Source organism: Pyricularia pennisetigena (assembly GCF_004337985.1).
Source record: "Pyricularia pennisetigena strain Br36 chromosome 7 map unlocalized Pyricularia_pennisetigena_Br36_Scf_8, whole genome shotgun sequence".
NCBI lineage: Eukaryota > Fungi > Ascomycota > Sordariomycetes > Magnaporthales > Pyriculariaceae > Pyricularia > Pyricularia pennisetigena.
The window spans coordinates 125,473-153,279 of record NW_021940920.1 but is presented as its reverse complement, the minus strand read 5'-3'; the positions used below and the strand labels follow the sequence as shown (position 1 = coordinate 153,279).

General features: G+C 49.9%; 8 protein-coding genes across 8 annotated transcripts; 5 read left to right on the top strand and 3 right to left on the bottom strand.

Annotated features, from left to right (window-relative positions):
• Nucleotides 1-656: 656 nt before the first annotated feature.
• On the bottom strand, nt 657-1,311 carry PpBr36_09179 (uncharacterized protein; the record flags this gene model as incomplete). The annotated part of the gene is made up of 2 exons (XM_029896301.1): nt 657-1,073; nt 1,186-1,311. The coding sequence occupies 2 exons, from the start codon at nt 1,309-1,311 to the stop codon at nt 657-659; spliced, it is 543 nt and encodes a 180-aa protein (XP_029744879.1).
• A 5,160-nt stretch (nt 1,312-6,471) lies between these two features.
• On the top strand, nt 6,472-7,389 carry PpBr36_09178 (uncharacterized protein; the record flags this gene model as incomplete). The annotated part of the gene is made up of 1 exon (XM_029896300.1): nt 6,472-7,389. One exon carries the CDS (start codon nt 6,472-6,474, stop codon nt 7,387-7,389), a length of 918 nt encoding a protein of 305 aa, XP_029744880.1.
• A 2,295-nt stretch (nt 7,390-9,684) lies between these two features.
• PpBr36_09177 (uncharacterized protein) lies at nt 9,685-10,099 on the bottom strand (the record flags this gene model as incomplete). The annotated part of the gene is made up of 2 exons (XM_029896299.1): nt 9,685-9,784; nt 9,978-10,099. Coding segments are annotated over 2 exons (222 nt in total), but the record flags the coding sequence as incomplete, so codon positions are not given.
• Nucleotides 10,100-11,090: 991 nt separating this feature from the next.
• Nucleotides 11,091-11,375, top strand: PpBr36_09176 (uncharacterized protein; the record flags this gene model as incomplete). Its single annotated transcript, XM_029896298.1, has 1 exon — nt 11,091-11,375. One exon carries the CDS (start codon nt 11,091-11,093, stop codon nt 11,373-11,375), a length of 285 nt encoding a protein of 94 aa, XP_029744883.1.
• A 3,287-nt stretch (nt 11,376-14,662) lies between these two features.
• On the bottom strand, nt 14,663-16,271 carry PpBr36_09175 (uncharacterized protein; the record flags this gene model as incomplete). The annotated part of the gene is made up of 5 exons (XM_029896297.1): nt 14,663-14,752; nt 15,069-15,175; nt 15,563-15,726; nt 15,752-15,886; nt 16,216-16,271. 5 exons carry the CDS (start codon nt 16,269-16,271, stop codon nt 14,663-14,665), a joined length of 552 nt encoding a protein of 183 aa, XP_029744881.1.
• A 14-nt stretch (nt 16,272-16,285) lies between these two features.
• On the top strand, nt 16,286-17,539 carry PpBr36_09174 (uncharacterized protein; the record flags this gene model as incomplete). Its single annotated transcript, XM_029896296.1, has 2 exons — nt 16,286-17,188; nt 17,318-17,539. 2 exons carry the CDS (start codon nt 16,286-16,288, stop codon nt 17,537-17,539), a joined length of 1,125 nt encoding a protein of 374 aa, XP_029744950.1.
• Nucleotides 17,540-19,412: 1,873 nt separating this feature from the next.
• On the top strand, nt 19,413-21,222 carry PpBr36_09173 (uncharacterized protein; the record flags this gene model as incomplete). The annotated part of the gene is made up of 3 exons (XM_029896295.1): nt 19,413-19,839; nt 19,924-20,947; nt 21,033-21,222. The coding sequence occupies 3 exons, from the start codon at nt 19,413-19,415 to the stop codon at nt 21,220-21,222; spliced, it is 1,641 nt and encodes a 546-aa protein (XP_029744885.1).
• A 4,512-nt stretch (nt 21,223-25,734) lies between these two features.
• PpBr36_09172 (uncharacterized protein) lies at nt 25,735-26,484 on the top strand (the record flags this gene model as incomplete). The annotated part of the gene is made up of 2 exons (XM_029896294.1): nt 25,735-26,285; nt 26,376-26,484. The coding sequence occupies 2 exons, from the start codon at nt 25,735-25,737 to the stop codon at nt 26,482-26,484; spliced, it is 660 nt and encodes a 219-aa protein (XP_029744953.1).
• Between the last annotated feature and the right edge of the window lie 1,323 nt (nt 26,485-27,807).

Genomic DNA, 27,807 nt, shown 5'->3' with positions numbered 1-27,807 from the left:
CCATTATCAAACTATACGTGTGAGAGATAACGGCACCCACCAGTGTCTCTTACGTCCGCCAGGTTGATGTGCCAGGTTCCTTGATCTAGAGTGGCATATTGCAACACAGTCTAATTATCTCAAATCCGGTCAAGATGGTCATATTTGAACGTAAAATTACTTTCAACAGGCAGAATATGGACCAGGATAGGATCTTCGTCCATCTTGCATGGTCACTTACGAAGGCCTTATGAATTAACAATAGTGGGCAAGACTCATCAGATATAATAGACATTTGGGGCAAAAGTTGGCACGAGACTCTGGATGATTTACACAGATATCGCATCTTATTTGGCGATGTTTTTGGCTATTTACAGTAGTAGCTGGAAAACGAAATGCTTCTCTCTGGTAAAAAAAAAAAAAAAGATAACCTCGGGTTCGCAACTCTTCCAACTAACGAATGGACTTTGATCAGCGCCCAGTGCACACGGCTAAATTCAACACATATCGACACACATATCTCACAAAACACCGCCAGGGGGGGGAGATTTGGTCTTTTTTTTTTCTCCTCGGAACAATCCGATAGGCCACAATCGAGCGACGAAATATATCTTCTCATCCAGCAAGGGAGAGTGATAAAAAGGGTGAGGCCGTTACTCGTGTGTTGTTTGACTCAATCAGACAACGAGGGCAACGGCACGCTTGCCGGGGGTGCCGCCGAGGCCGGTGATGCCCTGGTCAAAGGTCTGGCTGATCTGGTCGAGCTGCTGCTGGGCGATCTGCTGGCCGATGGCGGGGATCTTGGTGACGACGATCTTGCCGAACTCGTCCGAGGCTACCTTTTGGTCCTTGAGTGACTGGATGGCCTGCTGGGTGGCGCCAAGCTGGTCGAGCACCGACTTCTTGGAGACGAGGTCGTCAATGGTGGTCTTGGCCTGAGCCGGCAGCTGCTGTGCCGCTTGCTGCAGACCCAGGGCATCCTGGAGTGTAAGCTCTTGGGAGCTCTTGACGGAGGTTGCCGCGGACTTCATGGTATCGAGCAGTGCTGATGCCTGCTGGAGAACTGTGGCGCCAGACTGGGCATCACTAAGAGCCTGGTTTTTTTTGGAGTTTTGGTGTTAGTTTTGGGCTTTTTTTTGGGCCAGTCTATAAAAATCGGCAAAAACTCATCCCCTTTTCTCTCTCTCTCTCTCTTTCGCTCCTTACCTTGATGGAATTGTCGAGTTGTGTTAGACCCTGAGTGATGTCCTGGAGAGCTTTCTGGACGATTTGCACCTGGCAGAGACCAGCGCCAATCAGGAGGGTCTGAACAAAGACGGCTTTGAGCTGCATATTGGAGGTGTTTTAAAAAGATCTAGGCTGGTTGCTAATTTTCGTAAACGTTTGTTGGGAAATGCTTAATGGGGTCGATGTAATAGATTGTTTGCTGGTGTGTTTGTATTAGTGTTGTGATGAACAAGAGAGTTTACGAGAAAGTGAGTGACGAGGCATCTTAGCCATTCTTATATGCTTTTTCCCTCCTCGTCTCCCCTTGCTATTCCATATCGGTGATTGGGAGATGGAATCATCCGACGATGACTATCTTTGTGCTGATTTGCCAACATGCAGGCTTGTTCACCGTTTACCGTCTGGTTTTTTTTTTTTTTTTTTTTCCTTCTCTCCTTCTCTACCCCCCTCTTTTGTCAAGATGTGGGATCCCTCGACCGTCCGAGGATCCTCGAACATAGCTTCTCGCCGTGAGTGGTCAAGCCCGAGTTGAGTCGTCACTTTTCGAGCATCAGCTAGGTAGGGAGGGTACATGTGAGATGGGTCATTTACATAGTACTGCGCAGTACCCAGGCTTACAGGACCTGGTATCATGAGGGAGGAAAAAAATACATATACTATTAAATTAAGCCAGGCAAGGATGACTACGCAGGATGGTAGGCCACGTTTCTCGCGATACCCCTGTGTCAACGTTCACACTAGGACCTGTCTTGCTCTCCGCTTTGTTTCTTTTTTTACTTTGTGTGCAAGTTTAGTCTTCTTTCTTGTCTTCTCTTGTTTCCTGCCACGGTCCTGAGCACGGACTTTGATGTTTTGTTTGACTGCGTCAAACATCAAATTCAGCTTAGGACGTTGGCTGATGGCCGACACTGCTGGGATGATGGCTGCATGTTGTCGAGGATACAGACGAGCCAAGTATCCAGGCTCTGGTGACGAGCTAATGACGGAGAGGTACCGACAAGATGCCTGTCGGCTGCAGGTGCAAACACCAAGTAGAGAGAGCAGTGTATTGTAATTGGCTCCTCTGCGCATGCAGCTTCTTCGGACGACTGCAAAACATATCTCAACCCAACACCCAACCCCACCGCAGGGCCACCGAAATTTTCACTTGTCTGCAAGACAACCGGTCAGACATATCCGGCATCACAAAGTGTCATTCCTGGGAGCCCAATCGCAAGGCGCTAATTGGTCACGCCATAACGTTTATTTGTGGCTTGTCAAACCATCTCAGGTCTTTATTTCGCCGTTGACAGCCGAGTCTGAACGAGTTGCGTTTGTGGGGTTTCCATGATGATGATGATGATGAGGTGACAAATCACTGGAATAGCCCTCCTTCAGATGCGCCATCAAGAGAAACGTTGTGTGCCCACATTTCCTTCATCCGGTAAATTCAAGCTCCGCTTGCTGAGACTCCAAGAGAAACCTTCTCGCTTTCCCTCGCTGTTCTTTCCCCTAAAACTCAAAACCGGAGACGTGGACTGGCCTCCTGTGGCAAGGCAAATAAGGCAACCTGCCTACCACTAGGAGAATTCACTTTGTCCCGCTGGGCTGACATGGAACCACTGTTTCTTCCCACTCATTTATTTCGAAACGTGAAGCGTTCATCCTTAGACTTCCTCTGAGCAGCCCACCCTACCTACCAGAGGGACACCCACTTACTACTCTCTGTAAATTGGCCATGTATACGTTTACACCACCCAGACCTCTGAAGTTACCGTCAACGTGGCTTAGCTCTGGATATTTCGATCGTCCTCTCTTTCTCCGTTACGTAAACCCTGAAGATCTCCGTGACCCCATAGATCGCCAGCGGAACGGATTATACTAGCCGGGGAAACCAGGATGATACATGAACAGCATCAAAACATCTAATATTAAAATCATCCAGATGATGGCTGAACCACACCCTTATACCACAGTGATACTGGGCCAGGACCGAGGCAAATATGTCCTTGCTGTGAGAAGTCTCATACCTGATGTGGATCTTTTTTTTTCATACGTTTGTGCTGCATGGAAGCAAACTGTTTTGTGTTCTTTTTTTTTTCTTCCGTTTTTCCCTCGTTGAAGCACAAGTCATGGATGAACCAGAGATATGTCAGATATCCCATCTCCTCGTAATTTGAGCGAACCCGAAAACGACAGTAGTTACAACCGTCAAGTATCAAGCAACTTATGACTCGTAGTATTGCAGTATCTGAGAGTTTTCAGGTATCACTGTACAGACCCATGGGGTCCTCACGTTGTGGAGTCTAGACACCTGTCAGAGAACGAGAGCCAAGAAGATACTAGCGTAGGTACTATTATAAGCAACTTGTTTGGGGTTTTTGTTTTCCACGACGGTAGTAGGAGCCTCCTGGGGACTAGAGAGAGAGAAAGCACATCGGATAACCAGCGTCATGACTGGAGTAGGTTACGATGCCGGCTGTGTTGACCAAAGCATGCTACGTAAGCGCGTGGCTGGCGCTCGTCAGGGTTTTGCTATGATCCCTCGCATCTCGAGTACCTTCTCCACCCATCACTCCTCACGGGTCTCCGGGACTTGTGAGTTACCGAAAGTCATGGGAGACGGAACAAGCCGAGATTTCAAGGTTGTTAAGGGCAAGTGGTTTCCCCACAAGCATTCGACTTTCCCCGGCCGGAGTCGCCACGATCAGCTTTCAAAACTGGTGATTTGTTGCAGGTCTTCCACCTTTCCTTGGTGCCAAGTACTGGAGAAAACAAAAGGAGCAGCCTTATGGAGATTTTTGCTTGGGCCCCCTCTTTCTGGAAAATTAACTAGCCCTGACCGCCGGGATCAAGGATATCAAGCGCCCCCCCCTTTTCTTCCCGGAGCTATGGAATACCAAGCATGGCAGTACGGACTCTGTTGATTTTTGGGTTCCACGTTTGCCAGGGATGAGGATTCGTCCAAAGCTTTGCGTCGGCTGATAAACATGGCCCAAGCAAAGTTGAACGATGCGGGGGAAAGTTCTTCGATGGTATTGGGTGATAACTAACCTATGAAGTACCCATTCAGCACTTTCCAACTCTTGGATTAGCTAAAGGATTTTGATTCATTGTTGCCGGGCATCCAAACCGCCACATGTAGTATGGTCTTGCGCCGATGAAGGATTCGTCATGCCTTTCCAACGAGGTGAGGATGGCCTTGTTCAATTTTCAACTCAAAGACTTCCGGTTTGGCAGCCTGTTCACTAAAACCCCGTATTCTCACCAACAGGTGTGACTAGTAGAAGACAGAAGAAAGGAGTCTCCCCCGAACCCATGCGACCTACTACTACTACTACTACTATACTATTATCATCGCCATGCCTCGCCTGTCCTTCTTTTGGAAATTGCTTGCTAGAAGCAGCAGGTATCCCTAATAGTACGAAAAGTATTTCCTACATAGTCTTCCCATCAGTCTTAATATGCGAGTCGCACTCGTCGCACTCGTCGCATGCATACCAAACCACGAAGCTTGCTAGCAACTCACAAGCCGGATCAAAAGTAAGGAAAACCAAGAGACAGACAAGAAAACACACTGGGGTAAAAAAACTCAATCGAGCTAGACCCCAGAGACTTTTTTTTTTTTTTTTTTGCCCTTCTCTGTGGGTTTGGACTATTAGTTCAGCAATCGCAACCCAAAAAAAGCTCTGACGTTGTGGTCTCAAGTCACTTACACCCCCTCCTCCCCTTGGCAAACCCTGTTTGCACGAGAATGTTTTACTTTATCCTGATGGCCGGGTTGATGGTGGTCGGCCGTTATCATAACTACATAGTATTCCTTTTTTTTTTTTTTTTTGCCCTTCTCTGTGGGTTTGGACTATTAGTTCAGCAATCGCAACCCAAAAAAAGCTCTGACGTTGTGGTCTCAAGTCACTTACACCCCCTCCTCCCCTTGGCAAACCCTGTTTGCACGAGAATGTTTTACTTTATCCTGATGGCCGGGTTGATGGTGGTCGGCCGTTATCATAACTACATAGTATTCCTTTTTTTTTTTTTTTTTGCCCCCATTCAGATCAATATTGCCTGTCCATGTCCCCAAGATTAGGCCACAGTTGGGAATGAAACCGAAAGGATCTCTATCGGCGGCATGTGTGGACGATGTGTATTCCTGATGAGTTATTTTATTGCTGCTGGAATACATAGGCCAAGTGGCCAATACAGCACCGATAGCGAAAGCGGCCCTTATCGAGTCTTGGTTACCAGATGTAGTAATATGTGACGACGGAGGATTTCGGTTGGTGTGTACCATTGGTCAACTCTTGACCCGATATGTACGTCAATGTTGGCCATTCATTCATGACCAAAGATCTAGCCGCGCGGATACAGTCCGACGCTATTGCCTACCGCCAAGGTGAAAGGAAGGGATGGGGCGAGATGATCATAACTGTTTATTGCAAATTGGGTGGCGAAACAACAAGAGAGAGAGAGAGAGAGAAAAAAAAAAAAAAGAATGGATGGGGGCCAGAAACTTCGATCTCTGTACATACGGAAAAGGCTGCGCCTCGGGAAGGAACTGCGCTTAATCAAGTTGACCAGGGGCTGGGACTGGGGGCTTGGGCTTATGTGGAAGAGCAAAAGATGACCTGCCTACCCGCCTGGCCCCCCCGGTTGCAACCCTCACAAGCCGGCTAGTCCACCATTCAGACTTGGCAAGGCATCACCACCACACACGACGCGGCAGTGCTCTGCCTTGTTTATCCGCTCGCCACCCTTCCACAAAAAAAGGAAAGGGGGGGATAGCGGTCGAGGGAGAAAACACCTTGAGAGAGAAGAAAAGGCTGAAAGCAGAAAAAAAAAACAATTAAAAAAAGAACCCCACAGGATTTACACGGGCTCGGCGGTCCGGCAAGCGCGGGTTGTTACGGCACGGGCATGCGGCACAGCGAAAGGGGCTATTGTTGATATGGTCGAGATGATGATGGTCTTTTCGTGTTTGCCGTGATCAGACTATTTAATTGAATCTAACCTGTCCTGCGACCACCTCGAAGCCTAGAGGGGCCGAAATGCGCGGTAATCTTTAACTCGCGCCGCCCCCATGTTCTGCTTCTTCTGTTAGAGCATCAAACCTCATATGGTCAGATTATACTGCCTTTGGCCACTGGCTTTTCCCTAGTAATACCAGTTTGTAATTTTGTTAAAGAAAAAAAATACAGATGGAAACTCAGCCGAGAGAATCAATCAAACTCACCCATCTTGAACCTTTGGTCAGACATCAAACCCCAGAACAGGAACTTGATGTCATCCATGCAGGCGAACTTCACAGTGGCAGAGCTGGTGGGTATTGTCATAGGGTCGACAGCAGCGGTGCTCATCATCGCATCAGTCATCATGCTCTCCGTCATAAGACGCAGGAGACGGAGGAGGGAAACAGAAGTCCTGGACTGGGGATACCAACCACAAACATGGGAGGAGACGTGGCCAAGGCAGAGCCAGGCGACGGGCCTGATACCGCAACAGCCGGTGATGCGACAGGCGACACCTCCAATGGACCTCTCACCCATCTTCTCGCCGACTTCTGCACATAACCTAGAGGAGGCACTTCTCCGTGCCGAGAGGGTGAACAGCTACCCACAGCCAGAACCACAACCGTACCGATATTCACAGACACAAACGACATCACCGACCTCAGCAACTCAGTATCATCATCACCATCAACTCCCTGGTCCTCCTGCTCCTATTATCGTGCCTTTTTACCATCACCAACAACAACAACAACAACAACAACAACAAGAATACACTCGGAAAGAAATAGACTCCATCTCGCGCCAATCACCAACCTACTCATCCCCTCAGCAGCGCTTTGCACGCGCGACCATGGCGTCCAACGCAGCCAGCAGCCGGCAGTCCTCGACGAGGAGCAGCCGGCGGGACTGGCCGCTGCAGCGCCAGGACTCGACGTCGGGCGGCTTCCGGAGGCTGTCGACGCTGAGCGGGCGCATACGTGGCGGCAGACACATCGACATCAACAACAGAGACTCGCCGGCGGAGCTGTGGACCACGGCCAACGTGGCCGAGATGGACGACACGCAGACGCCGCGGCCCAGGGCGCCCTCCTTCTTCGAGAGCCCAGTGCTCGGCACAGCCGGCCTGCACGTCAGCATAGTAAACCCTAAGCAGAGCAGGGGAAGCTTGCGGACTGGTTCCGCAAGGAGCGGTGGCTGATTTATGTCGTCATGATATTTTGGTATTTATGATTTTGGGAGGAAGCATCGTCTCCAGATATATTTAGACGGGTTAAGCGCAAAGATAATGAATGATTCCCCTGGCCTCGCTTGGCTCGAGACCCATGGCCGCTTAGTCGATAATCAACTTCCAGTACAGCGATACTCTATACTACTGTCGCTTTGCCATGCTGCCCGAGATATGTTTGACATACTTTGCGTATCGGCACTTGCCTGCATACTAAATGCGACGAGAATTCCAAGTATGTTTCTTAGATACGCCATCATGATTACCGGCTCCAAATGTTACAACTCCTCAACTCCACAACCAACCAAGACAACACCACTTTACAAGAAAAACCCATATATGCACACGGGCGATATCGTCTGTGCGCCACGCGGCAAGCCTAGCGTAGGTAGGGCTGGGGCTGCATTGCAGCAAAGAGTAGAAGAGACAGAGGGGGACAAAAAGAAAAAAACGCCCGAAGGGAACGACACAATCGCACAGGCCAGATGGGCGTCGCCGGCGCCAGCGCCGATTGTGGCACAAAGCGGCGCGTCATTGGGAAAGAGGGGAAAAGAATTGAGAGACAGAGAAAATCAAAGAGTCTGTGAGCACGCGCGCGCGCAATAACAAAAAAAGAAAAAAAAAAAAAAGAAAAAAAGGGAACAATGACCGGCACAGGTGAAGCCTTCTAGTGTGATTTCCATGCACGGTCATCGGTGGTTGTCCCTGCAGTCGTTCCCTCGGAAAAATAAAAGGTGAGATACTGGCTAACATGTCCTACGGCCTGCGTTGATGGGATAAACAATACGCTTTTTGGTCGTCATCTGCTGCAGCGTGCGACAGATCAGAGCCGACGTCAGGCTCAGTTGTAATTTAAAACAGCGATGCCATGATGATCATGCTTGTCCGGATTTAACAGCATCGCGTCTACCCTCAACAGCCAAGCCCGTTTCATCGAGATGCGTCTCCCAGGAGACCACCAGGCACGAATCAAGTAGATGGTCTAGTCTCCAGCTCGACATTTTCATTTGGGATACGATGAATAAGATAGGCACCTACTCAGTCCTACATGGTCAAGCACCAACTTCCATTCTCGACTCTAGCCCAAAGTCATGATCTAATGCATGTCGATCATCACCACTCGGCCCCCTACTGCTACCTGGACGAATGGCTTCCATGAGCCAAAGGTGAACAAGGTGAGGTCGTACCAAGAGGTCTCAAAACCCCACCTGTCCACGGTCGATTGATTAAGAATCACGCAGTGGAACCCTGATCACCCGGTTTTCGATGTGCGTTTGATGTTTGATGGGGTGTGCTTTGTGGTTTCTGGCCCGGCAAAAGGTAAGGTACCGGCAGCCGGCAGGATGACAAAACGAAAAGGGGCGTCGTCGAACGGCGTCGAACTCAACGGCTCTCCTGAAGCTATTGGCAAGAAGGGACAAGTTCCAATCGTCCGCCCATCTTGGACGACGCGAGGAGTGGAAAAAAAAAAAAAGAGACAAAATCCCCTAGAGGCGCCAACTAGCCGAGCTAAAGGTAATCTTAGCTCCGCCTGTTCTCCCGTCGTACCCGGTCGCCGTATGTAGGTACATTCATTCCTAGATCTGGGCGTCGCTCTTGACAGAAATGCTAACGCGGGCTAGGGTAGCCATCATTGGAACGCTTGTTCGCAACGTCGGGCTTGCCGGACTAATGCAGGTGTTTTGGTGTAATGAAAATAGGAACCTCCCGTGTGAAGCTCCTTTACGGATTATTTGCGCCGGTTACAACTCGAGTCCAGGGGGTGAGACAAGCTCGCATGCCTCAATATGGTTGGTGTTGTATTTGGGTGTGTTACTTCTTACTTGGAGCGATGCCGAGGAGCAATCCAGGTTGCCGAGGCACGCTTCAGGAATTCTGTGGGAGACACCAAGAAATGACACTCAATAGAATTCGTTCCGGCAGGCTCACATCAGCTTGCCTGAAGGAAGACATGCCTAATTCCCACCAACACTTATTCCCTCTGCAGACTGCCTGACTTTTGTTTGCCAATGATTGCCAATTTTTGGCGACCCGGAACTCCTAGGAACAGGCAGCGAGGCCCAGATAGGGTGTGATGAGGGAGATCTGGGGGGCCGGTAGGGTCAAAAACTTAATCTATAATCAGTGTTTACCGTTTGTATGCTTTGATTTAACCGTCAAGGAACAATATCATGGATCGGGGTCCAGAAGCTATAATGGGCTTGCCGAGCCCATGACAACATTCTCAACGGCAGGCAGCAGGGTTCGCACATCACCGTCATCTGTTTGTCACTTGTCAAGGCAAGACTCTTGCCTCAGACCACGGCGCCACTGCGCCCCAGTTGTTGAGCCGCATCGCGCTACAGGCATCAACATCTGCATAAAGCTTCTGGAGGATGGCTCAGGGTCAGTGGGCAGAAAAGGTGGCTTTGCGGAGAAGCAGCGTGAGACCTAAGACGGTGCCGGCTGGGGCTTGACGCCTAGGTAGGTTGTTCAACGAATGGGTAGGGAAAAAGGCCCTGGCATTCGGCGCTCGGCAGAGGCGTCTCAAGTGCAGATGTATGAGAGGTATCAGTCTTAACATTAATCGTTTCCGGATGCAAGCCCACCAGTTAGGTATGGCCATGTGTTCCGGGATGTCGGTCCCCGACATGGATTCAGAGGGGAGAAACAGGGCCTTGTCTTGATTGATGCCCACATCATCACTTACGGTACGATCTCAACACTGATCTAGTTTCGGTGCAACACCACACACTGAGTAGCAATAGCTGTGATACCTGCTCGCAGAGGATCCGGTTCGGCCGGGCAGTTGCAGTTGTAAATACGATAGCAAGCTCCCAAGAGCTGTATCACAGACGTAAGGTGGGAGGGAATGAGTAGGCTTGGCAGAGCAGCGGGACTCTAAGGGCCTCTTCAGCTCCTGGCGGTGGCGCAGCTAGTGCCATGCCAATTATTAATTTGTCTTGAGTTCCGTGGAACCCAACGAATGATGACGGTACTGGTCTATCAAGTTCGGCCTAGCAACATACTGGCTGCATTGTCCGAGGCCATGCTACGTGGTGCTAAAGCTAGTGTCATGTTTTTGGTTTCTTAGTTTTCTTGCAAGTGCGGTCCACTCCGAGGGGCTTTCGGACTGGATTGTTGTTGTTGTTGAATTCTTTTTTTCCTCCCTTGGTTGCTTCTGAAGTCGCTCATCGGTGAACTCGTTTCGCCTTCTCTAATCTTGTTCGAGGGTTTCTTCTGCATGTTTCTTATGCCAAGCTGCATCAATCCGACAAATTGGGCATTGCAAGCGAACGGAACGGAATGAGTAGAAGACGGTGAAAGCAAAGCAAACAAGGGATCAACCCCATCCGACGTGTCAACCTTGTGCGTCAGGTAAAAAATAAAAAATATAAAAAAAAACAACAAAACAACAAAACAACAAAATAAAAAATCACATAACAAAAAAGCATGGGAGACATCAAATGTCCATATCGGAAACTAAGGGGCCTATCACGAGTCTCGCAGAACTCTAGCACTCGCGGCGTATGGCACCAGGGGGGTTTTGTGGACCTAACTCTCCCTAGTTATGGTCCCTTTCTCACATACGCACGCGGCGACAAGTATAACGAAAGGGGTTTTGGGTGACCTTACTGTGTCGGCAAAGGCGCCGAGCGGGCTGGACGCCACCAGCGATCACTTCGGCTGCTGCCATGTCCTGCGGAGAAAGGCTTAGGGGTGGGAGAAACCAGCCCCCCACCAGGGTGGTATCCGGGCAGATCCTCAGCGGCATCTTCTTGAAGCGGGAAATTCTTCATCGTCGTGTCGAGAAGGAGTTGGAACTGCCAAACAAAGAAATGCAAGGCTGTGTATGGGCGAGGAAAAAAAAAGGAGGATTCAGATCCCTTCCAAACACACCACTTGACGACCAGATCTCCGCATTAGAAGCTGCCGGGTCTGGACTCCTCCACGCTTGCCCTGAAAGTCTACCAGTATGAGCATGTGTCGTTCTTAGTGCTTGCTCTCATGAGGGCTTGCGGCCTTTTGCGTTGATCTAAACAAACCTTCTTTTCCCTTGGCGCCATCAGCGTAGTATCGAACGCGCTGCCCAGTCGCAAAAGAAAACAAAAAGAGAGGGTCGCCAAGAGGCGGCTCGTTCTCGCGAGTTTCGCTCATTCAAAAAAATAACTCGGCGGCGACCGACACACCAGATCCAGGTTGCTCGGTGCCGGAATCTGAAATTGCTGAGATGGATGGGTGGGTGGGTCAGGCAGGTGGATGGAAAAGGGAGCTTAGGGAGAACAATCGAGGTCAACACTTCCAAGCCACTAGGCCAGCAAGTGCCATGCTGCGTAACATTGGGAAATATGGTTTAACAGGCACATGATTGGTCCATTGAATCTGTGTCATATTGCCATCAGCAAGTACAATGCTTGAAGCTGCATAAGGTATTGTTGTGAGAATAGGTTCTGCGAGCAGAAGCAATTGGCGGGGTGTGCATATTAACTCCTCTTGCGATGCACATGATTGATTACGTGTAGGCGGTAAGTATGTGCCTCTTGCATCTTATGCCGCGTTAGAGATCACGGGTGTGCCCTATCTCGGTAGGAAAGCGGGATCTTGTCAAGGCCGCCAAGAAGGGCGGTGGGTAGATAAATGTGCATATAGGGAGTAGATGAAGACGATCAAGTACGTTGTACATACAGTACGGAGCAAAGGCGCCTCTAGGATCACTATCCTTAGAAACCGGAATGCTCACAGTCGAGACATGGTTCGTGCGACAGCGGAGAAGTTGTGTAACCAGAGGCGGAATTGATGTGAGTGCCTGGCCGCTGTTGCCTGGGGATGGATGCTAGTGCAGTCCACTTAGCCACTCGAGATGGCCACCAAAAACGAGCGAAGAAGATACAGGATTGATTGGGTAGGGATATAATTACGTTCAAACTGGCCGTGCCGTGGGAAAGTCGTGCGGGCATGAACCAGAGGATGAACACGTGCGGTACAGCTGGGGTAGTGGTAGTACTACTTTTAGGTGGCCGGGAAGTTGAACAAAGAGAGAAAAGAGGACAAAACGAAAAGATTCAAGGGCTCAGGTGAGTAATATCATGGCCTGTACCGATATGCTCAAAGTCTATAATCTCGGTCTAAAGGGGGTTTTTTTTTTCTGATTAAGGAGTAGCGAAGGTAAGCAAGTAGTGTAGATTCGGTAGGTTGATAGGTACGTACGTACGTACCTTCCTTAGTCTAGAGTTGGCTTCACTCAATTCTCGCCCAACCCAAGTCGCCCAGGATGATGGCTGCTCGTCATAGAATCTCAGTTGCAGGGTTGTGCTGTTAGCTAAAAAGAAGAAGAAAATGACAAGTCGATCCGATTCGCGCACAGATGTTCGTCCCGATAGAGAGTGGGGCAGGAATACGGTATTGACCCCACATCCGGCAAATCAAGACCGTGTGGACCTAGGTAATTACTACCCACTACCTATAGTAATGGTTTGCTCCTACCCTATCGGGATACCAGCAATGATCACGGAAGTTGCCTCGCAGGCTCCATAAGGCACTCAAGGTACCTGGAGCTTCATCATTTGGGTGGGGTGGGCGGCATCGATCGAGGACTACTGTACAGTGCAAGTACCGATAGTCTGGAAGTAGATCACATCACCACGGAGTACAGGCCCAAAGCTCTTCCACTAAAGGTGCAGTCCGTGATCATCAAAATTATCAATGCGCAAATTACGTATATCATTTCCTTTGTAATTGCAAGGGAATCAAGTACGAGAAAACAAGTAAGTTGTAGTCGATAGTAGTCAGGCTTTCCAGGGTGGAGTGTGGAAGATTCCCCGACGATCAGAAGAAAATATTTTCGGTTGTGGAAGCTTGGAAGGTACCAAGTATAGCACCATGATTTTGTTATGGGAAACAGCCTGGCTGGTTGGTAATATCCGAATTGCGTCTACAGCTGGTGGTGGTCTGTTAACATATCACCTTTCTTATGGGTTTTTTAGGTACAGACAACACACAGACGAAGAAGGGTTCTGTTTCTGGCCCTTTTTCCCCACTCTGTCCATTTCTATCACGCACAGTAACAACATTGGCAATAGCTGATATGTAAGGTAAACGCTAGGGTAGGCTGTTTTTTTTTCTTAACCACAAAAAAATACCACATTGCTTTTTTCAGCTCCCCCAATTGCAACCTCAACAAACCACACCCACTCCGATTTCCGAAGCACACCAAACACACGCCCCTACCTTTGCCAAGAGAAAACACCCATCCGCGTCCGAACCTGGATTACATTACGATTTTGATGAGCAGGGGCCATCGCAGAGACCTCAGGACGGTGGCACACTCAAGAAATCACAAACCCTGCCCCTCTCCTTCAGCTCCTCCTATCATCTCACGTCTCTCGCCTCACCGACCGATTGCTTTTTGGGGAAAAGAACACAGAGATCCAGAAAAACTCAGGATGCGGCTGCCCATGAGTGGCTTAGATGCTTCACTGGCAATCTTGTCGCAGTCAATCAGTGACAGACGGACGGGCGCTAATCTTTGCTTACTCTCCTCACTCCAAGCGTGCCCAATGCACTTACGGAGTATGCTACTTGCCTCCGCATATGAACAAAACCCAGGGCCCCTAGACTAGCTCGTCCGAGCTGTCACCCCAAGGTTAGGTACCCTACCTTACCTAGGTAGGTAGGTAGGTAGTTAGTTAGGTAATCCTTACTTGTCTGTCTCGCTAGAATAGCCACCGGACAGCGGGGCTCACTCGGGCCAGGAACATGGTACATCTAGGTATCCCCTGTTATGCACTGTTCCTCGCTACCTGGACAGGTCTAAGGTCGCCATGGCTGGCTGTCACTCTGGCGTGGCGCATCCATGCTAAGGGCTAGTTTATCCTCTATACTTCTCCTGGGCCAGATCAGACAGTACCTACGGACCACATAGTTACAGTATGCAGGTTCGTGGTCGAGAAAAAAGCATCCAGGGCGAGCCAGGGACTCGCCCAAGAGCATGGACATCGCGTTCATCAAGGTGGCAGCAAACAAGCAATTGGTTCATCTTGTCACGTTGCGAAGGCTGTCTTGGCTGCCATCTCATCTCGCTGCGAGCCCAGTACCGAGTCGGTGGTGCGGCAGATGCTCGGTTAAGGCGTCAGCTAAATGGCATCGTCCGAGCGATTGGGTACGCCCTTGATATGGGACAAAATATCTCACACAGCATGTAATGCAAGCAGCCTTACTGCCAGCCCTTTTTTTTGTTTGTCCATCATCTTCTTCGCCATACCTCCTATCAAACGCTGGAGAACCGCATCCCTATGAACGCCTCCGATGCATGGGTTATTTTTTTTTCGTTCTCCCAGCACAAACTGTGACTATGTGTCTTTGATTTGGCCAAATGTTTTAGTGTGTCCCCTGCACTTGACCAGCCGCCCATCATCATGTGTTCATCTGGCAGTGAAGCCAACAAGCAAGTCACCTTTCATCTCCAAGGTACCCCTTTGGCATGCTAGGGTATACCAGAAGGACCAAGACAAAAAGGAGCCGGGAAGATCCTGTCTAGTGTCCTCCTCTCTTTAAGCATGACGACGGACAAACAAGCTGAAGCAAGAAGGAGGGAAAACACGCAGAATAAAAGCAAAAGTAAGTCGAAACATTCCCGTGGCGGCAGCAACCCAAATGCCACAGCACCTACCCACTGTACTGTGTCCGGCACCCCTGCCCCCCTGCATTCCCTTGCTTTCAGAAACATTGAGACCTTGCTCACTGCCATTCAGCTCATCGGCACTAAAAAGGACCTGGTCGTCTCTTAGTGCCAATCACGCCTAGTAAATGTACACCCCACCGCGGCAAAAAAGGCCGAACCAAGTACTCCAGTCAACCTCTCCCTCGAAGTACGTACCGTCGGAGCAAGACTCGTCTTCCCCTCATAGCTGCTCTAGGTAGAAGGTACTCGATCCAACAAACACTCGAGGCAGACAAATTGTCATGACATTCCCCTAGGTTCGTCGACTTCAACTTAGCAAATCGTCTCAACATCTTGTTCCAGGACCCGGACTGCATGAGGGTCTTCTTGGCAAATCACTGTCCCTGTATTTTTACTTTTGCTCTATTCCAACAGACCAGTCCGCCCAGTGCTGTCCATCTTACGCATGGGGTAGCTGATACTTAGGGCGCTAGCCATAACACATACCTATAATCATAAAGGTCGCGGTGGCGGGCTTTGAGGACAAGGGAACCACGTCCAGATCTCTGCCTAGGGTGGGCACTTTCCAACCTAGACGGGGTGGGCTTAAGCTGTGTTGCTCATTCTTCTTAATCACTTGCGATACCATCCTTGTGCCGGACACGTCTTTTCTGCTGAGATGTGAGAGCGAATTACACACCCTCAGGACGGCCGAACCAGTTCACCCTAACAAGAAACCTACTCCCAGCTTGGGAACCGGCGATATCCTGGAGCGAGAAGGTTGATAAGTACGCTAGGCCGAGCGTACCAACCGACGGCGTCTTGTCTTTCCTGCTCTAAATCCAGACTTCACTCATTCAAAGACGGCCCTGCGCCACTTTTGGACGACATAACCTCAATGAGATCGCTCGTTGCTTCAACGGGAACCATCTAACCCTTAACTCGCCTGCGGCATTACGCACACGCCCGGAAGATCACCAGCTCTTGATCAAGACAACCATCACCATCATCATCATCATCATCATCATTGCTGGATACTATCCCCAAGGGCTATCAGGTCCAGAGTCTTGCTGACAGCAACGTCCAACCGTATATAAGGAGGCTGCCGCCTCTTTTCCGCCTCGTCCCACGCCTCGCACCAACTGGTTCTCCACATCCACCGTCGCGACGCCCTGGCTTCTGTCTGGGACCGTTGTGTCTGAAGTGGTCTCGCCATATCTTTTAACCCAAATGCAGCAGTCAACATACCAGGGCCACCGGGCCCAGCCAAACTACTACTCTATTCCCTCCGGCGCCAGCAGGAGTACCGGAGAAGACGCGGGGGTTCCTCTTTCCTCGGCGCCGTACGGAATGCATGGAGGTATCTCGTCTATGCTCTCTTCCAACGGCGGAGGAGACAGCAGCAGCATGGGATCAAACCAACAATCACTAGCATCACAGTTGCCATCAACCATGCCAACCTCAAACTCTCACCTGCCGCCGCTGCCGACCTTGTCACACCTGTCTCCTCAACTCACCACGCCCTTGCCGCAAAACCAGTCATCTTTAAACCACCATGCCGCCGTTTCTCAGGTATCCGAGACCCCCCACAGCTCATCGCCAGAGACCTACCGCCAGCCGAGTTATTCTTCCTACAACGGCAGCCATGCATCTTCATATTCGGGAAATTCCAATTTCCCAAACAGCCACGCCCCAACATCTTCACTGCGCTCGCCACCGTCTGCGTCCGAAATCTCACGAGGCCCGTCAGTTTTACCGGCGGCTCAATCACACCTGTTGTCGCCATCTCCAATGGCGCCGAATTATACATACTCACGAGGGCCTGCCCAACCCTCGCAGAACCAGTACCACTACCAACCGCAGATGATGACGCCGGCCGCGGGCCATACATATGGTGCATCCTCGATGATGGGTCACATGGTTTACCATCCTGGGTTTTCGCCGCAGCATGCAATCTATCCCCACCCGCCTTCTGACAAGTCAAACTCCGCGCGGCCTTTCAAGTGCAGTACATGCTCGGTAGCGTTCAACCGGAACCATGACCTCAAGCGTCACACGCGCATCCACTTATCAGTCAAGCCTTTTCCTTGCAAATCATGCGACAAGGCCTTTTCCAGGAAAGACGCGCTCAAGGTTAGTTTTGGCTCCTTGTTTTGCATATACCTCCCCGGGCGGGTGCACAAACTCTCTAGAGTCTACCCACATTATCTGCAAAAACTCGAGCCAGGCTGATTTTTTTTTCTCTTTTGTCTTGATTTTTAGCGGCATCGACTTGTGAAAGGCTGCGAGGCAGAGCCAGAGAACAAGAGCAACAACGAGGAAAAGTCACCCTCCCAATCCAAGCGGAACTCGGAGTCGAGGAGCGTTAGTACTGAGCTGTCGCCGCACTCGATAGCCCCGCCGGTATACAGCTTGAAAGGCGACTACCCGTACATGAAGCAGGATGCCTACATCAAGCATGAGTCTTTTATCAAGACCGAGTGAGTTTTGGGTTTTGCAAAGTTTTTTTTTCTTTCATAGTTTTTGGCTGCAATCATTGTGGGCGTTCTGGGTTGCCTTAAAAAGCATGGGCATTTGGTGATCAGGGAAAGAAAGGCAAGTGTCTTGCTAGGGATTCATACCGGGTTGGGTTTCTTTCATCATATGGTCTGTGATCTGTTTTGTTTTTCTGATCCATTTCTCTTTTTATATTTTTGCTATTCTTTTTTCTTGCATTTTCACTCTTGGATCTGTTGACGCAGTACGAGCTGCTACAGGATCGGGTCGTCGGGACCGCGGCCTTTTTGCCTTGTTTTGACCCCAAAGTTGCTCGGCAGCTCTGCTGCTTCACGTTCTCTCGAGATACCCTCCAATCAGTCTATTGTTCATCATTCAGTTTTTCTTGTTTCTGGATGATTATCCTGTTATGCTAGATCATATTTTTGGTCCCATTATATGCTATCTATCGACGTTCATATGCCACAGGCTCGCCCCTTGGCATTTAGCTAATATGTCACTTTTATTCGCTATCTGGGACCTAGAGGATCAAGACAGGCTGCAGAAGATCTATCTACTATATCAAGGCGCTGTCAAAACATTGATCAGAATTCGAATGCGGTGAATAGACTTTTGGACTTATGCGTCAAGGGAAGACAAAAAGAAAAGCTAAACCTACCTCCTTGGCCACTTGGGCAGAGTCTACAGCAAATATGTCACTTCTAGGCTTGGTTGCGTACGCACATCACGGCACACAATCACACTTGTAGCTTGACCCTCCGGGGCCAGTACACACATGTTCCATTCAGCGAAAGGGTAGCCCACTACTGGTATCTCGATGTACAAAAAATCAACATTGACCTTTATCAGATGCCATTTCACACACCCGCAGCGGCAAGCTGTGCTTTGCCACAAGTGCTAGGTCTAGGCTTACAAGCCCCTTTTCTGCACCACATGGCTTGCTGACACAAACAAAAGCAACAGGGAAAGAAGATTTACATGGTCATGGCTTTCACCTGTGAGCGCTGGCATTGGGCCGCAATGCTGCTCTTCCGCTCCTGGATAACACCCCGAGAAAAAGCAGGATTTTTGTTCACTTTTTTTGATCGCTATGCCCATCACGCGGCTCGAGGTTTTGCGGTGACCATTTGTGTGTCTGTATGTATGTGTGTCTCATTTCTTCCTTTGTTGAGCAGTGGGGGGCGTGTGCGGGTTTGAAGCACCCTCCCAATGCCTCCCTACCTTTTTTTTTTTTTTTTTTTTTTTTTTTTTTTTTTTTTTTTTCTCGTCATCCTGCGGAAAGCCTTGCTGAACTTGCATAATAACAATAATAACAATAATAATGACAACAACAACAACAACAACAACAACAACAGGTCTTTTCCATCACAAGGGGTTGATTGGCAAGTTGGGTACCTCGAGATGGTTGTATTTCAAGCCCTGCGCAGCCCGGATTTTGGATTCGGATTATTCGCGCACACCTTTGTTCGGCCGCTGAACAGAAACCCCCACACATGCGGCCCCCAGATCGGGAGTAGCCGGGACCGGGGTTGGCGTCTTGGTCTGTTCGCAAGTTTTCGAAGCTGGGTTGGAATTTGCTGGGTGCAAATTTTGCCGGGTGATTTCCCGAACACTTTGTACAATCTCCTTCCTCTTCCTCTAGCAAATTGGAAAACAGCAACACCAATTCGAATCTTTTGTTAGCTTGCACGGAGCCAGAGGCTTGGGCAACTTTTTATAGCAAGACTTCTCCAGGACTCTTTAAACAAAAAAAAAAAAAGGGTCCATCTTAATTTTTAAAGCGTACTCTAGCCGAAGTGCATCGCATACCAAACGAAATCCCTTTACCTAAGCCAACCGCAGAACAGACCGGACCCCAAGGATGATGCGACAGGTGCAGGTGGCTGCGGCCAGGTCTTTTCAGACATGTGGGCCGAGGTTAGGTGCTTCGATTAACCCCTCCGCGGCTGCAACGAGGAGGGCATTGAGCAGCTCCAGCAGATTGACAAGCTCCCCTCGCCGTACCGTCATCGCATCTTCACCATTCCGCAACGCCCAGACGCATACATCCTGCAGCTCCAGGCTGTTCCACTCCACACCAGTCACCATGTCCGCGAGCACTAGGGCTGAGACCGATGCCTTTGGCGAGGTTCAGGTGCCTGCCGACAAGTACTGGGGCGCCCAGACCCAGCGCTCGCTCGGCAACTTCGATATCAACCAGCCTCAGGATCGCATGCCGCCGCCCATTGTGAAGGCTCTAGGTATCCTCAAGGGCGCCGCCGCCACGGTGAACATGAAATATGGCCTTGGTATGCCTCATGCTATTGCCCGCCCCCACCTCTCTTGCTTGGTTGCCATTGCTCACACGAGTCCCTTTCCTTTTTGATGCGCAGACCCCACCATCGGCAAGGCCATCCAGCGGGCGGCCGAGGAGGTCGCCGACCTTAAGCTGCTCGACCACTTCCCCTTGGTCGTCTGGCAGACCGGCTCTGGCACCCAGTCCAACATGAACGCAAACGAGGTCATCTCGAACCGAGCCATCGAGATCCTGGGCGGCAAGAAGGGCAGCAAGACGCCCGTCCACCCTAACGACCACGTCAACCGCAGCGCCTCCTCCAATGACACCTTCCCCACCGTCATGCACATCGCCGCTGTCCTCGAGATCGAGGGTGAGCTGCTCCCTTCCCTGCGCAGCCTACGTGACGCCCTGCAGGCCAAGGTGGACGAGTTCGAGGCCAAGAAGATCATCAAGATCGGCCGCACACATCTCCAGGACGCCACGCCTCTGACCCTGGCCCAGGAGTTCTCCGGCTACGTCGCCCAGCTTGACTTTGGCATCAAGCGGGTCGAGGCCACCCTGCCGGACCTGAGGCTGCTCGCCCAGGGCGGCACCGCTGTCGGCACCGGCATCAACACCTTCGAGGGCTTCGCTGAGGGCATCGCCGAGGAGGTCAGCCGCATGACTGGCACCGAGTTCAAGACGGCGCCCAACAAGTTCGAGGCCCTTGCTGCGCACGACGCGCTGGTGCACGCCTCGGGCGCTCTCAACACGCTCGCTACCTCGCTGACCAAGATTGCTCAGGACATCCGCTACCTCGGCAGCGGCCCCCGCTGCGGCCTGGGCGAGCTGATCCTGCCCGAGAACGAGCCGGGCAGCAGCATCATGCCTGGCAAGGTCAACCCGACCCAGTGCGAGGCTTTGACCATGGTTTGCGCGCAGGTCATGGGCAACCACGTGGCTGCCACCATTGGTGGCATGAACGGCCAGTTCGAGCTCAACGTCTACAAGCCCCTCATCATCCGTAACGTTTTGCACAGCGTCAGGCTTTTGTCGGACGGCATGCGGTCGTTTGAGAAACACCTCGTCGAGGGTCTCAAGGCCAACGAGGAGAAGATTGCAAGCATCATGAAGGAGTCGTAAGTTTCTATCACCGAGACCTTTGTGGTTTCATGTTCACTAGAGCCTGATATTAGATGTACTAACTGAGTCTGCACACCGCAGTCTCATGCTTGTCACCTGCCTCAACCCCAAGATTGGCTACGACATGGCTAGCAAGGTAGCAAAGAACGCCCACAAGAAGGGTCTGACACTGAAGCAGAGCGCCCTCGAGCTCAATGCTCTGACTGAGGAAGAGTTTGACACCCTGGTCAAGCCTGAGCTCATGATCACTCCTAAGCCCTACAAGGCCTAGATGTATCGTGAATACTATGGCAAAACAGGGATATAGGCGCAAGACTTTGCTGCGCGCCTGTATCTCTGGCTGTCTTTGCACGATACCCTTGTGCACGAATCCGAATTCGATGATCATATTACAGCAAGCAAATGTGATTTTATAGGCAGGGCGTTTCGTGCGCGTATTGTTTTTTTCCGCAAGAGCCTCGAACGCACAAGTACGTCATTTTCCTCTTGCTGCCTTTTTTTTCTCTGCTTCAATTTCCATGATGATTTCCAAAAAAAAAAAAAAAATAATGCTTGACTTCCTAGCCACAATGTGCGGAACAAGTTGAACTTTCACCTGATCACAGCTCGAGGCCTTTGGCTTCCACTTCCCCTTGTCTCGGTCTGGATTTTGTAACATTTGTCGAGTACTGAAGCTGATCGCTGCGTGAGGAATTCAGAAAAGTTAGGTCAAGTTCAAACTTGAAAGCAAAGGGTAATATGGCCATTGAGGCGCATGCTGGGATGTTTACCATCAAACATAACATTTGTACCTATTTGTATAAAAAATATCTGCCCATCTGACTTCTCAACCCGTTTTCGGTCCTCTGTCCGTACTTGCACCCACTGCACTTCTTTCATCTAAGTGTGAGTGGTCTATTCTCTTTCGCCTTTGCCTGTGGTATACTCTTCCTCTTCCCCCTATATCTGTTTCAGTACTTTATTGAATGGTCGGCACATACAATCAATCCATGGAATCATTGATCATGCCGACCTGCAAGCTGCCTGCCGATCTCATTTCCCCTCTCTCCGAAGGATCGTGAACCTGGTTGTCGGGATATTGATGGTTCGGGAGGGGTAGGTAGGGTGCGATTCGATGATGCTCAACCAGAAGTCCATGACCAATTCGCCAAGGCAATAGATTGCAACAACGGAATAACCCGATGCTGTAGTCGGCGATCGCTTATCTTGCGGCCGGGCTGTAATGTCGAGCTGAAAAACACTCGGAGCAGGGTTGTGGACTTGGACTACTCCAATTTGGGCGGAGCTTGGGGGCCAAGACATACAAGGCCCTTGGACGATAATACTCTTCTCAATTCTTATCAATGAAAAATGGGCGATGAGCAATATTTGGTAACAATATATCAACCCTGTTCAGCTTGGTCTTGGCCATGACAACCTTTAGATTCCCACGCCCCTCCAGCCGTCATGACAGTCAGTGATGAGCATAAGCACTAGACTTTAGACTAGATAGATTTGATTTGTGCGTATCGTTCTCTGGCCCGAGAGGATAGCAGGATTGCGTGCGAACATGCATACATGGAACGGGGAAGGGGCGGGGCGGAGGAGAAAAGGAGAAGAGTAATAAAAGATTCGGGGCATAGATGGGTCCATACGGGAATCGAACCAGCGGCACTCGAGCGGGAGGTTTGTGACCAACCTACTCTTTAGATACCCAGGAAGGCCGGCTATGCATCAGTCTAGAACGGGCAGTACCGTGTTAGTCAGCTGCAGAATCTATGCTAAAGATAGTGGGCAGCAATATAAGAAGATCCTGGCTAAATTTATTGTGTGAGCATTTCTCTATATTTCTTTGCTGCCCAGGCTCTCCCTTTTGATCCCCATGTATGCATGAGAGTCGAGTAAAGAGTGGACAAAATTCACCCCGAAGAGCTCCTCTTGTTCACAACTGCTGGTATTCTTATCCAGCAACGCCAATAGTTGGTGAAATGCAAGTGTCAATGACCCAAGTGAGTAACATAGTTCTAGTCGATCAGAACAATAAAGCTTGTGGTTCGTGAAAATAGGGACAAAATGATCACACATTGTCATTTGACTGAGACAGCATCATTGCTGCTTCGTTCGAGGAAGCTTCAGAGTTTAATTTTAAGGGTAAGTAAGAGTGAAGCACTGACATGGCCAAGTTCAATTTGCGTCAAAGAGGCAGGCGTTTGATGGAACAGGGCTACACAAACAGAACCGGAAAAGTGCTTGATTTGCTGCGCATGTGATGAGATGCGTTCAGTAGCTATTCAAGGTTTTGATGCCAATAGTGAATTTCACTTGATAGCAAAGCTTTGCAACGTCGCAACATGCTTTTCCAACGCTGCAAAACGTCTTTGTACGGAAGCGAGATGGCCCAAGGAATATGCTGTGTCTGCTGAAGGGTTATAACCCGACCATTTGTACCTAAAATCATCCAAGACTTTGAAGTTGCGGATACTGATACATATAGTAGCTTCTGTCACAACGCAGGATTGTCTTGGAACATTCATTTACCCGGGCGTGAGATGGAGTGATGGTCTTAGGCACAGGGCAATTTGAAGCTCAGAGAAATTTGGCGGCCTTAATGATAACAATAACACTCAGACAAGAGCATGCCTGCTTTGCTACAAAGCAATCCCTAACAGGTCCAGACTGGTCTGGTAGAAGCTTGCGAGAACAGCACAAAGTTTCCCTTCTGGGCCTTGTGCTCCACCCGCAGGGGCGAACGATGTGTGTCGAAGTCTTCAAGGTCTGCAAACACCTTGGAAAAGGATCCCCCAATGCTGAGCTACGGGGAATGTAAAAGATCATCGCAAATTGACAAACATAGTAAAACCGAACGAGTCGAGCTGAATAATGTCCCGAACGGCATTTAGCATGATCGAGTAAAAGAAACAAGTTCACTAGGAGGCGAAAAACCAAGTGCTCAGTTCGGCCGGATTTCGAAACAGACTATGGAAGGACGAAAGTCCCGACGGTCGGTGAATGATACCGGATCTTATTGGCAGGTCTTGTGTAGCAGTCGTTTCATCGGCGACGTGATCTAGGGGGGAACAGCAGGGAAAGATTCAACAAAGGGTAAGGGTATGCGGTTTGACAGTCAAGGGCCCCGCAAGCATGGGTTGTTGAAGAAATCTTCGAGGCGAAAAGGGCTGAAGGTAGACGAGAGGAAACGTGCATCAGACTTGCGAGGAGCAACTAACCAGACGCCCGTCTGGAATGTACTGTACTGTAGCTGTGATTTGCCATCGTGGCCAAGTAATGGGGGTTGCAGTCAACGTTTGAAGTAGGTGGCTTTTTGTTTTCGAAATTACAAGAGCAACAAAAGAGAAATCAATGAAATAAGTGTAGTCAATATGCGTGCGATGCGTGCAGATAGGGAAAGTACTCTACCACGATGGTTTTGATTTGGTTTGCTATGTTGCTGCTTTGCAATCTTTGAGTCCACAACTGGTGTAGGTTTCAAGACAACAGCTCCGTGCGCCACCCGCGAGGATAAAAACAGAAAGGTCCGATCTCTGCATTGTGGCACACGCTCATGGTGCGGTGCCTGGGGAAAGATGCGTTCGGAATAAGCTTGGCATCAATGCTTGTTCTGATATGTGCCACCCGCCTATCAGGAAACGGCGACCAGGACCTTGTGACTTTTTGGTGGCCCTAGGTAAAAGGTAATCATTGTACTGTAGGTACGGTACTCCGTAGATAGGTAGGTAAGGTAGGTTGTGCATGTGCGCTGGCGCAACCTCGCTCGTTGATGTGAGACGATAGATAGCGTTTGTTTGTTTGTATTTCTTTCCTCGCCAAAATTATCTTTCTTCCCTGATAGGATTGCCGAATCATTTTAATGCTACACAAACGGCGATTTGGAGCGCCGTGATGGTGGCTGTGTTTGTGCTCAATTGAAGAGTTGTGAGATGCAAGGGCGACGATGGTCGGGAATTCGAATGGACGAGCCGCGGTTTGTTTTGCGGTGCCACGCATTCTTGCTTGACGAGCGCAAACTTGCTCACTGTGTCTGTCTGCACCTCGCCTCGTGGTGAGCACATATTTTCAGCCTAGTCGTGTACATGTAGGTACCTTGTTCAATGCCCGCAAAGCCCGGTAGGTAGGGTATCTTGCTTGGATCAACGCTGCCTGCACTCAGGCCTTCCCCCGCCTTGTACTTCCAATTAATTTAATTAAACCGTCCGTCCATGCCTACCATCCCAACACGCAGAAGGAAAAAAAAAAAAAAAAAAAAAAAAAAAAAAAAAAACGGGCTACATTCCCAACTCTAGCCAGGCATTCATTTCTCTCTCTTCAAGCCAGGCGCCGTCCATCACGGGTATAAAACTTTCTTTTCGCCTTCCAAATAGTCTAGGCCCAGACTGGGGTCTGTTACGAATTACGATTGACGATCTTTAAGCTACAATGTGAACAGAAACCAAGCTACCAAAAGAAGAAAGTCAAACCCCCCTTCCTTGGACCCCGGACTAAGATCGCGACGAAGGCTGTTTCGCTCCAACCACCGCAAACTTGCTCAACCGACCACCCCGGTCACCCCACAGCTAGTTGCGACCCTGCCCGAAAGTCACAATACAATAACCTCTGATTCATCCCACACCTGAAGATCCTCCCTGCTCACGTTTAGTTCTTTCCGACAAACTTACACCCGCTCCCTTTTATCCCTCCCCATCTGCAATCCTCAGCTAGTGTGCTAGTCGCGACAGCCAAACAATCCGATTCACAAATCCTGCTCATCACTCGGACACAAGTTAAACTCATATCATAATCAACCAAGATGATCTTCCCAAGGCACGGCGGTGAAGACCACGGCGCTGCCAGTCAGGGCGCCATCACGGGCGCTGCCACCGACAGCATGGCCGGCATGAACATGACCAGCGATTCCAGCGGTCACTCCTCATCGCACAGCGACTCCAGCAGCGGCAGCACGATGATGATGATGTCCGTCTTCCAGAACGACCCCCAGACCCCTCTCTACTCGACGGCATGGACCCCGAAGAACACCGCAGGATATGCCGGCACCATCATCTTCCTTATCCTCCTGGCCATGACCTTCCGCGGACTGCTTGCCTTGAAGGCCAAGATGGAAGCGCGTTGGCTCGATGCCGAGCTCAACCGCCGCTACGTCGTCGTCAACGGAAAGCAACCAATGGCCGAGCGTGCTAGCCAAGATTCGCTTGCCAAGCACATGGTGCTTTCGGAGAATGGACGCGAGGAACAGGTCATGGTCGTTGCCAAGAAGACGTCCATCGCCAGGCCGTGGAGGTTCACGGTCGATCCGATTCGTGCAATCCTGGACACAGTCATCGCTGGCGTTGGCTACCTCCTGTACGTATATCTACCAATCCCAGCTCTTGTGTTACTGGGCAACCACCATATGCTATGAACGTTTACTAACCAGCAATCATCGACCTACAGCATGTTGGCTGTCATGACAATGAACGTCGGCTACTTCCTGGCAGTCCTCGCTGGCGTCTTCCTTGGCTCGCTGGCCGTCGGCCGCTTCGCCACCAGCTCAGAGCACTGAGCGGTCAGTGTCTTGCTGGTTCAGGACACGACAAGGAAAGATTTTAAAACAACACAGAAAAAAAAAAGAAAAAAAAGAGGGTATGAGTTACTCCAAGATTTCAAGTGTAAATTCAGCGGGCGTTTTTGGTTTTTGTTATGGGTGGACATAGTTTCTCTGATACCTAAGATTGCGGTCTTTTTTTCTTCTTGCTACTTTCTCGTCCAACCCAAGGGGTCTTCACGCCACTCGTTTCTACAGTCCTTTGAAAACTCCGTCCACTCTTTACAGGCTACCAAACCTGGCTGGCACCCGGCCGCAGTGAGTGCTGTATATTTGCCAGCGCTCGTTGGTGTGTAGGCGGTTCAATGCCCTCGACTTGCCTCGCAATCTGTGTGCGGCTACTCGCAAGCTCCCAGGCCAGGTAAGGTGGTACCTTCAAAGGTACACACATGTTAGCTTTGTCCTCGAGGAAATAGGCTTCCTGGACTAGTTCTGGGGGAAACCTTCTCAAACATGCTCACAAAATTGCCCAATTGGGCACTAGATCCGCCGGTTCAGGTCTAGACCGGCCCCGCTCCTTGGTTGCTTAAACACATTGGGTCCACCCAACCGCCGGAGAAAACCAGGTTGCCCGGGGCAAGCAGGTCAGGGATTTGACGTCGTGTTCTCACTGAGCCATGGGTAGCAAACATTTGGCTGGCAAGTGCGTACTGTAATTACTGTGCTTCCCCGAATATAGGCTTGCGTGGAACCAGCAATATATGTAACTTGATTAAACAGAGGAAAATTGAATTTGTGCGGCCATCTTGGTACTTAATTTCTTTGTTCACCAAACCAAGAGATTGGCGATGTATTATCTGGTTTTCATGTGGTAGTTACTCCTACAAGTGGCTCACTACCATACTCACCTGTTTTGTAGTCCGGGTTCCGTAAACAGCTGCAGCTGCCAATTAGACAGTTGCAAGTCTTTTTTGTTTTTTTTTTTTTTTTTCCTCTCAGCCCTGTGCTCTCCACTATCGTGCTCGATCTGGAAACTGCAAGCCATTTTGCATCGATCAACACTATACATAGCTTACCCTGCGCGCTGCATCCGCTTCCGGCATCTGGCTTTCAAAATCGCATTACGGAGTACAAAATCATACATGATATGGAAAATCACACATGGGTATCTTTTCTTCTGTTTCCCTGCTCCTCAGGGAACTGGCAGTACATAGCATCTCCCGGACTAGGCGATTGTGTTGATTTTATACATGTCCTCTGTTTATTTGAACTACCTTCCTTGATTGCGTTCTTTATGCACCGTTTTTTTTTTTTTTTTTTTTCCTCACTCTATTCGTTAAT